This window comes from Polyodon spathula, chromosome 4 (genome assembly GCF_017654505.1).
Source record: "Polyodon spathula isolate WHYD16114869_AA chromosome 4, ASM1765450v1, whole genome shotgun sequence".
Lineage (NCBI taxonomy): Eukaryota > Metazoa > Chordata > Actinopteri > Acipenseriformes > Polyodontidae > Polyodon > Polyodon spathula.
In genome coordinates this window covers 76,489,951-76,500,617 of record NC_054537.1, presented here as the reverse complement: position 1 = coordinate 76,500,617, position 10,667 = coordinate 76,489,951, and the positions used below count along the sequence as shown (strand labels likewise).

At 39.7% G+C, this 10,667-nt stretch overlaps 1 protein-coding gene across 2 annotated transcripts in view; it reads right to left on the bottom strand.

Annotated features, from left to right (window-relative positions):
* Positions 1-2,763: 2,763 nt before the first annotated feature.
* Positions 2,764-10,667, bottom strand: part of LOC121314877 (ATPase family AAA domain-containing protein 2-like) — a 34,274-nt gene continuing 26,370 nt past the window's right edge. Inside the window, exons 24-28 of one of the 2 annotated variants that reach the window (XM_041248605.1) lie at positions 9,801-9,953; positions 7,840-8,265; positions 5,294-5,424; positions 4,132-4,260; positions 2,764-3,572 (exon numbers count right to left, since the gene is read on the bottom strand). In XM_041248605.1, coding sequence (XP_041104539.1) covers positions 3,537-3,572; positions 4,132-4,260; positions 5,294-5,424; positions 7,840-8,265; positions 9,801-9,953 — 875 coding nt within the window. In that variant the 3' untranslated portion in view covers positions 2,764-3,536. The remainder of the gene's footprint in view (positions 3,573-4,131; positions 4,261-5,293; positions 5,425-7,839; positions 8,266-9,800; positions 9,954-10,667) is intronic. The other variant, XM_041248606.1, reaches the window with a different exon arrangement.

The window sequence follows — 10,667 nt, the reverse complement described above, 5'->3', positions numbered from 1 at the left end:
GTCCCAGTCCCCACAGCTCCGTTGGGTGACCTAAGGCATCGTTTTCAGAGCACATCAGCAGGTAACAGAGCCCGACCAGCAGGCAGAGGGAACGCAGGTTGTGGTCAATCTACAAACCAGCATCCTAGATACTCGCTCCAAACTGCCCAGCTCCAACCTCGGCAGCCCGTGCAGGGCCCCTGAAGGTTGGCAGACCCCCTTCTCAGACCCCTTTTTCGACACAACAGCTCCAGTACGGGCGCGCTTGCACCTCAGACTCTTGGGTGATCGCCACCGTGCAAAACAGCTATGCCCTTCAGTTTCGCTTGTGACCCTTCGCTTGCACCTAAATGCCAAACGCGGCAGACACCGTCAGCTGACTGTGTCTCACGCGTGCTCAGCAGCCCTATGCTGGTTGAGGATTCCCTCTCACCTGCGCAAAGGTGTGCAAATGGGAGTGATACTGAACCATCAAGTGGTGACCACAGACGCCTCCAGTCTGGGTTGGACCGAGGGTAATCCCTGCACAAATATGCTGGTGTTGCAAGCGGTGTTCCTTGCTCCTCACCACTTACTCCCAGTGCTTAGCGGTACATATGTGCCGATCCGGACAGACAGCACAACAGTGGTGGCGTATGTCAACCACCAGGGAGGCCTACGGTCCCCGGAGTTGCATCGGATAGCTTCAAGCTATTGGCATGAGCTCAGAGGAATCTGCTGTCCCTATGGGCGATGCACATTCCCGTGACTGTGAACTGGGCAGTGGACCTCCTCTCCAGGAGCGGCCTGCATCTGTCGGAGTGGTGACTACACCCTCAGATGGTGGAGCACATTTGGGAACGGTTCGAGGAGGACAGGTCGATCTCTTCGCTTCGGCAGAGATGACATGACATATTGTCCCGTGGTACTCCACCGCTCAGGCAGTCCACTCGACAGACACCCTAGCCTATACTGCTGCTCCCGGCTATTCTCGATAGAGTCCAGTTAGAGAAAGCGTCAGTTCCCTCGTGGCTCCCAAGTGGCCCAGGAGAATATGGTTCTCAACCCTGTGCCAGCTGTTGCACAGCCAGCCCTAGGAGATTCCACTTCATGTGGATCTCCTTAGTCAGACGAAAGGCTCTCTTTGGCACTTGGAACCGGGCAGGTTCCGGCTATGGGTCTGGCCCCTGAAAAGGGACCGCTGGCTAGCCCTAGGGCTATCAGACGCGGTTGTGGGAACGATGCAAAGCGTTAGGGCTGACTCCACTAGGTCCTTGTTTACCTAGTAGTGGAAGTATTTTCTAGCTTGGTGTCTGGCTGGGAACCATGACCCCATTACTTGCCCTATGAACTGCTCGATGCTTGAAGATGTATTTAGCGGCTATCTCTGCTTACCATGCCCCCGTAGACTAGGTCTCATTTTTTGGCTACTCATTTCCTTAAAGACGCACAGTGATTACGCCCTCCTAGGACGACTGTTCTCCCTGAATGGAGCCTTAATATTGTACTAGAGGCTCTCACAAAAGGCCCTATTTGAGCCCTTACACACCAGAGCTGAAGTACCTGCCTGTAAAGACAGCCTTCTTCTTGGCTATCACCTCTGCTAAGTGGATCAGTGAGCTGCAGGCGCTGTCTGTACACAGCTCCTGCATGCATATTTGGGAGGATGGCAGCAGGGTGTCACTGCGCACCAACCCCGCTTTAATCCCCAAGGTGATTACAGCCTTCCACATTAACCAGTCTGTGGAACTGGAGTCTTTTAATCCTCCTCCGTTTGCTTCTACAGAGGGTGAGATTGAATTTCCTCTGCCCGCTCCGGGCATTGAGATGCTACGTGCATAGGACAAGAGCTCTGCGTCAAATCTGACCAGCTGTTTGTTTATCACAGGTCACGGACCCTAGGACAGCCCCTCTCTAAGCAGCGTCTGTCACACTGGATCGTGGACAGTCTCAACTAGGTATGATGGTGCTGGCTTGCCCCAACCTGGTAGGGTAGCCATACACTCCAGAGTTGGCTACATCCTGGGCCCTTTTCAAAAGGTGCCTCGATGCTTGACATTTATACTACGGCTAGCTGGGCTACTCCGCATACTTTCTCCAGGTTCAATCGTATTAATGTGGTAGACCCTGCCTTGCCTTCTGTAGGCACAAGGGTCCTTGAGAGTATAAATTCTCACCACTAACCTCTAGGTTAGGCAGTGTTGTGCGTCCTTAATGTGCTGCCGTTCCTTCTTCCTTGTGACTGCTTCGGTCGCCCTCACGGGTTCGATGTAAATATAGTAGGATCTTCTTGCGAATGACTGTTTTATTTGCTCGGTAGGCGGGACAGAGTGTGTCATCACAGGAAGGGGCCTTTCGGCAGCTCTGGTACAGAGACCTTAGTAATACCTACCCAAAGGGCATGAATATCCCATACCAATTTAAGTGGTGGTCTTCTCTTTCAGGGAACCAGGGTTAGGGTAAGCTTACATTTTGGACGGGGCAGTCCCACTTTTTGAACACTGGTCCCAGTGTTTCCACAACCTTTCTTGAGACGATCATTTCATCCCCCTTTTATTTAAAAAAAAAAAAAAAAAAAAAAAGAAAGCACTTTTCCATACCGGATTACAATCTCTGTCTGTTTTACTCCTGCATTGCATCACCTCTGCACCTGTACACAATCAGCCACTTTGCTACAATGCCATACTGGGTGCCATAACATTAGAAATCAGAGTCAAGGGCACCAACATATTTAGAATTCAAAATTTAAAAGACAATGAAAAAAGATTAAGCCAGAACATTTGTTGTTGAATTTACAAAGTTTAATTTTGAAAAATGTACTAAAACAGAGTAGCTGAGTTCATAGAACCCTGCAAACATGAAGTCACTACATCAAGTGGTTTCTCAAGATGAGGCTCTGGAGCGCAGCAGTGGTCTGGTACAATACCCATTATCAGACTTGAGCTACAAGAATCACAGAATACCAAGGGTGAAGCCAGTATCTCAAAAAGGGTAAGTCTTCATCATGAGAAACCAACAGCGTCTTTATACCAAAGGGTAACGTTTTATTTTTAAAATAAAAAGGTCAGCACCTCTAATGGTTTGAGTGTTCCTGGTAGTTAAAAGGATATAAGGATATGATCGATTGATTCACAGGTATGCTCAATAAAAAACTGGAGCAACGCAAGTGAGAAAAGTAGTACATTTGTCAGAAATCCAAATTGTGTATTCAGGTATGCTGTTCCTGTTCCTGTTTCTTTGTAACATGTCTCTTCTCTCTGGTGTGAGACCACTTTTATTACTCTGTACTTTATGGGGGGGGGGGGTTGATGCTTTAATTCTTCCATGCCTAGTTTAACTGGGTACAGTAATGTTGCAAAAGAAAAGAAAAACAGAAGCAAGTATTCAATGCTCAAACCTCTAAATTACGATTAATAAACAGTTAATATAATAGTTCTTCCATAAGATATTGGATATGAAGATTAATAATAATAAAAAAAACTTAGCAAAATATTACTTTTTACTTAAATCAAGCTCTGTACAATGTGAATTAATAGAAGGGGAAAAAAACATCACTTTATTTTGAAACATCAACCAGCTTAACATCTGAAGTTGTCAATTTCTTTCTGCATTTCCTGAAACAAAGAAAAAAACAAACACTCATTACAAGAAAATTATACAACATTTTAAATAATCTACTTGATTGCAAATATTATGTTCTCCAATGACCTAAGGTACAGTAGGTTTTCTTTATTTATAAAATATAGTGCTATATTAATTGGAAAAATACTACAGTACAATTGTGCATTTACACTGGTGGCCTTTGTGAGGTTGAGTCTGACTGAACCGCCACTGCAGTGACATTGTTCTACATCGGATGAATAAAACAGTTTGCTGTTCAGATTAAGGACCATCGTATAAGAATTGGACATGTACATGTATTTTTGAAAAGCACATACATTAATTGTAATAAAAATCAGGACTTTCTCATTACACCTGAGATGTTGTTTCAAGACATATGGAAATGCTTATGATGCAGAGAATTACTTTAAATATTTTAAGAAAGCAGCTACCCAATTACTTAAGCATTAAAATATATCCAGGTGGTGAGATTGCTTGAAAAAAAATAAAACTATTTAAAAATGTTATACAACGATGTAACTAGCAATTCAAAAAAAACTTTGGAAAACATACCTGTATTAGTGTGGTCTTATCATAATCTTTCCGATGGTTGTATATACACTGACAGATGACAGCATAGAGCTTCTCAAGCTGATACACAGCATATCCATCAGTTTTGGCAGTAACTTTAGTCAGCAGACCCTAAAAACACACAAAGAATTTAACTTCTGATTTGAAGTTAAAGTATTTGAAGTCAAGTATTTATTAATTATGTAACATCATATATGCCACTGACTCGCTTGGTCAATGTACAGACTAGTATAAATATAAGTATAACTTGAACACCAAATCATGCAGTCTGTATTTCTTTGACCCTGTTGCCATAGTAACCAAATGCATGGCTCTGATAAAAGTATGACTTTACAGTGTAAAATGCTGTAAGAAATGCATATTTTTTTTCCACGGTAAATTGCAAGAAGCTGAATACATTTAGTTTTTGCTTACGAAATCAGCTCTCGATCGGCTCACTAACGTCTGCCATTGCTACAGTACACACTCCAAACACACACTAGTTTTTCACAGTTCCCAAAATATTTAAGGCAGAAAACCATCTATAGACAGAACACTCCCAACCCCTGTGTTTGCACAATTATTGAGCATCAACAATTAACATATGCACTCTCCGATTAAACTCGATAAAGATGTAAAAATCTGTTTCCACAGCGGTAGCTCTTCAGGTTAGGTTTAAGAAAAAGTAATTTGCTAGTTTTGCAATATCATTTTCATTGACATTTTACACAGTGGTACTCAACTCTGGCCCTCGAGATCTAATCCACTCCAAGTTTTTACACCAAGCTGGTTCTAGTGTAGTTAATTGAAGCTGCTAAGAGGCAATTAACTCATTTAGGACCTGACTGGAATACAGACCAGGACTGGAATTGATCTCTAGGGCCAGAATTAAGTACCACTAGTTTACGGCCTCAGTACAGCAGTAAAAACATCAACATCCAGGAAAATGAACTTGCAATCTGGTTTTAATACACTCAATGCGGAAGTGACTTGCCATTGATCAGTACTCAATTCTAAGGGTGATGTAAGCTTTTCTTGTTTTGAAATCAACACATTAATGAATGAATGAATGGATTTATTTAATATCTGCAGACAAACACTGCAGACCAAGTATCAGCACACCCCTAACACTTCTTATGAGCTGGCAGTTGAAATTAAGCAATACCTTTAACTTGTCATGGTCAACAAGAACATCAGGAGTCGGTGCAGAGAGAATCTCCAAGGCTTTCTTCATGTTAATAAACTGCTGCTGTTCCAATTTAGAACAACTACTCCGTGTTGCACGCAACAGAGGCACTAAAATAAAGCACAGAAATCACCGATAACTTTAAATCAGTACACTTATACTTAAAGGCATTTACACAAATCATCTTAAAGAAGAATCAGGCAAGGACAGAATTAGGCAGAATGGTCCTGGTTTGGATACCGACTTACTCACTGCCTGCTTTGTACGGTTTTCCCTGTTTGGGGGACTGTGATGAGTCAAAGGGTTTTCGGTCTGTGATTCAGCCTCCCGACAGTAGATGGCATCAAACCAACTCGGGACTTCCCTTACCAAGATCTCGTGACCATGGCAAAAGTCATCTTTTGAGGGGCGGCACCTTGGTGAGGGGCGGAAGTACGAGTATGTAAATTCCAGCCACTGGAGTCAAGTGAAGGATAAGGACACTTGTCAGTTGGGGATTGGTGTTCCACTGACTACAGAGGCGGGACATTACACACTAAAGGGAACGTACTACTGTGTTTGGGGTTGGTCCGAAGTAAAATAGGAGGAGTAACGGGTGGAAGGAGATACTGGTTTGGTGCAGCGGGATTTTTAAAACAAAAAAACACTAACATTTCTTTTGTCTTTTTTGTTTATGTATGGGTCGCCACGAAGACAATTAAAGACGAGTCATCACGGTTTGTTTTGGATTTCACCCCTGCACTCCTTTCCTCACACCATTTTGTTTTCTTTTGTTATTTAATTATTTTGTTGTGTATAGAGAATAAAAATAAATTATTTTATTTCTGTACACATAAATTACTGTCTGGACATTCCATTTAATACACTCTCGCCTCACAGGGACTTTCAGCATTAAACTGTTGAGAAACCATTTTAATGCTGACGTCAAAGCCGTTTCAAACGCTGCAGAAAGTTCTGGGGTAACAAAGTCAACATAAAAAAAAAAAAGAAGAACTGATAGAATTAGCATAACAACCTTCTGAAAGTTAAACACCAAGAGGTAACCATAGAGAAGTTCTGGATGTCCAATGTACCAAGTGACACATATCCTGAAGTTTTTAAAATTATTTCAAGAAGGTGCTGACCAGCTTTTGAACAACTTATGTCTGCGAGTGCATTTTCATTGATTGAGGATTACACTGTGTAACAAATTATTTATTTATTTTTGTTCCTGGGTAGTAAGTGTTATTTCCTGATTGCTTATGCCTCAAAAGTATAGAAAATGACTATTACTCCCCACAAACTTTTGCTTTTGTGACCAGGACAGGTCAATTTCAAAATATCACTATTTTCAGAAAAGTCAGAAAAACACAACATATGAATCCAAATTAACATGTATTTATACTAAAGTAATACAAAAATGACTACAAAAGATTTAGAAGTGAGTAGTTTTGAGATTTGATTATACTGTAAATTTACAGTATAATCGTAAATCTCGAAAAACTACTCACTTCTAAATCTTTTGTAGTCATTTTTGTATTACTTTAGTATAAATACATGTTAATTTGGATTCATATGTTGTTTTTTTCTGACTTTATGTGAACGAAAAGACACAAATTCGCCCGTTTTCTCATTGGAAATAGTGATATTTTGAAATTTACCTGTCCTGGTCACAAAAGCAAAAGTTTGTGGGAATAATAGCCATTTTCTATACTTTTGAGGCATAAGCAATTAGGAAATAACACTTACTACCCAGGAACAAAAATTGTGTTACATAGTGTTATTAAATCAAAACTTTGCACATCTCTCAGGTGATAGATATTTGAATGACGGTCATGCAGTTTACAACAGAGAATTGTCCAGATGTAAAAAAGATGGCGAAGAGATGCAAGTATATATTTATTATTTTCACAATGCTTAAGTACTTATTTAAGGTGTTTGACGTGGTAAATAAGTCGACATGTTGTGAGTGCACCTCATCTCAGTCTCGTCTTTACAGTACTTGGTAAAGATTATGATGCTGCCCTTCTCCCTAGCTAATGGCTTTCTCATCTTATCTTCAATTGCGTTTTAAACTTGTCCCAATGATTTAAATAAATACATAAATAAACAAACAAACAAACAAACTTCACCTAGAACCCCTGCTTCTGGTTCATGCGGCATACTTCGATTATTTATTAAGAGGTATTTGTACTTCATACAAATCAAAACTTTTTTTTTTTCTAGATAGACAATGAGAGACTGTCAAACGTTTTAAAACGTTAAATACATTTTTATTTAATGTATTGCCAGGTAGAAAAAATATTTGTATAGCAATCATGTTCGTATTTGCATCTATTCTCGCTTAGTTTTTTTTTTTTTTTTTTTTTAATAAATGTAAAATATTAGTTAAATTTATCAGTTTAATTGCATATTTTGATAAAATACTGGCCTTAGAAGGGGATTTAAATATTGCGTAAACTAAAAATAGCCCAGCTTCCAAACAAAACAGAGGAAAACAACGGTGCAGATCGAAAACAGTCTGCAAGCCCCAGTGTACTACACACCTTCGTTTCCTTCCTGATTGTTGTCACTCCAAGTCTCTGCAGTCTCAGAGACCACTCCATTGGAAACTGTATCAACAGGATTCTCTGCAGGTGCAGAAGCAACTTTCTTCTTAGTGGCAGGCTCAGGCAGCAAGGTCTGTGTGCCACTTGGTGTATTGTCCCTCATTTGTGGCACTGCTCCATCAGCCTGACTTCTTTCTAGGAGCCTAGGCTGCTCAGGGTCCCCACAGATCTCGACACCTGTCTGGTCCAGACTACACTCGCTGGCATTCTCCAGCCTGTCTTCACCCTCCTCACTCTCTTTTGCTGCATCATCTTCTTCCTCCATTATGCTTTGATCGCCCTTAGAGGTCTGGGATAACTTTTTTTTCTTGCCGATAAAACCGCAGCTCCACCGGCATCGCCTGCGCTGCTTCTTTAAAACTGCTGCAAAGGACACATTCTGCTTAATTTATGCTAAATTTTAATGACATTATCCTGTTTTACAGATTTTTTTCAATGGGTTTTCTTGGTTGCAAAATTATTTAACAAACAAATTAATAAAAAAATAATAATTAAGTCACAGCTACATACATCTTTTTTTTGTATAAATTATACATGCAAAATAAAACATACTACAATAAACTGTAGTATAACTTGGGCTTCTGATTTTTGGTTAACTGACAGAACACCCTTTCCCGATACCAAAAAAAACCCCCAAAAAAACGGTTGGGCAACGTCCCACCTTCCTGACTTGTACCACCGAAACATTAAAAGAAAAACAGAATCCTCAAGTATAATGCAACAATAATCTATCGACTGCTACCACTTTTATTTTGAGACTCAAATGATCATTTATCAATGCGCTCTGTGTAAAAGATGCCTTTTCACTATTTTTAATTTCTTGTAAATGTTCACCTGTTCTTGTTCTTCCAGCCTACTCCTGAAACTATGTAAAGTTATTTCGGAAGTTGAGTTTATTTTACTGATCTCTGAAGTATAAAGTTATTTGGAGGATGCCAGATGAAAGATGTCATCCATTAAGAAGTGTTGTGTGCCCTAGTAAATATTCTACTGTTTCTGTTATTACCTTGGAGTTTAAATTAACAAGGCCAATAAGCAATTCATGAAGCAAGCTGTCAGTAACATAAACCCGAGTATCACAATAAAAAAAAAACTAGTTTGTGGTTAACTCATTGCATAAAAAAAATTAAATAAAAAAAAAAAAAAATTGACAAGAACTTAAAAACTTGCAATTGTTTAGTAGTCTGGATCCATTTACTTAGAAAATCACACGACATCTGTAGTTCTCCAGTTTTTCCCTTAGAGTGTGGGCTACAGGTCCCTCTACAGTTTATTGTGGTAGTCATTTATAAATCATCCTTTACATAACTTCCTCAGACCCAAGGGTCCCGTTACGCGAATTGAAAGATGCGTCACTAAATTTCTACATTCACTTTTATGGGGCAAGATATCACTTTAAATCAGGGGTAAATAACCTTGGCTTTTTCAATCCATTCCACTGCAGGCCCTGTTGGAACAAAGTCCTGTAGTGGGATGGACTGGAACAGCCAATGTTGCTTTAGCCAACTTTAGTGCTTGCAAAGATTAACAAAAACACTTTTATACTGTATAAACCACACCAGGAGGTTCCGTAAATGCACTTTAGGTTCCAACACCTAAAAAGCTATAGTTTATGATTTATACTTAAAATCCAAACATCTATTTAAATGGATACAGAGACCAAGATGGATACAGTCATTGAGTTAGTAATTTGCTTATTGAATGCCAAGTACAAAGCATTTTCTTGATTTACTCACTCTGCATGTGGTCTATGCTATAGCCAACAACTGAGGAGGGCTGTCTGCTTATTTATGATGTTAGTTTACTATTACTGAACTTATTATTATTTGTCCGACATTAATCTCAATATAGAAAATGTATTCATTTTGATATATGATATACAAAGATCAAAATCTCACATGTAGACGGAGTACTTGCTGCCATAGGTTTAGCTGGTACTTTGGGTTTAGCTTCCTTGGGCACATCTGCATCACTTTTCCTCAGATCAACAGCAGTAGTTTGCTTTGACTGCACTTTGTAATAGGAAGGTGCAAACTTGGAATCTGGGCAACCTTCAGGTTAAAAAAAAAAAACAAAGTTATTTAAGCAAAATCAATTGCCATCAGTATCATGAGCAATGTCTAAGATGACACACTATACTTGTGCTGTGACAAATATCTGAACAAACTTTTTTTTTTTTTTTTTTTTTTTTTTTTTTACATGTATTTGAAGGCAAAAATTATTTGATCTGTGTGAGATTTTATATGCAGCATATTGTCACGGAGGCCAGTGGCGGGATTTACTCTGCTTACTTTCCCTTGCTTGTCACTGCTGTGCCGAGAGTGGGGGGCATGACATACCATCACTCTACAGGCTGGTGCGGAGCAGTAGGGGGCGTTCTCCTGGGGCACCCCGACTGTCAGCTAAGATCAGGCCCATGTGCTGGTGAGTGTTGCTGTTCACTATTTGCTAAATAAAAAAGCTATCTATTTTGAAAGATAAAAGTTGTATGCTTGGATTCTTACCGTGGCTACAATAAAAATATGATACAGGTCATACTTGCAAAAGAAATGACTCATAGTAAACTACTGTATTTTTTTTTTGTTTTGTAGCTAAGTCACAAGGGTAAAATAAGGTAATTCTTACTTCTGGGATATTTTTCAACTTTAATACAGCTTTACATATAATGGTTTTGATAAAGTTTTGAAAATGAATGAATATCCGAACGAATATCTAAATCTTGAACAAATATCAGAACATAAATATTTAATGTTCGTCCCAGCACT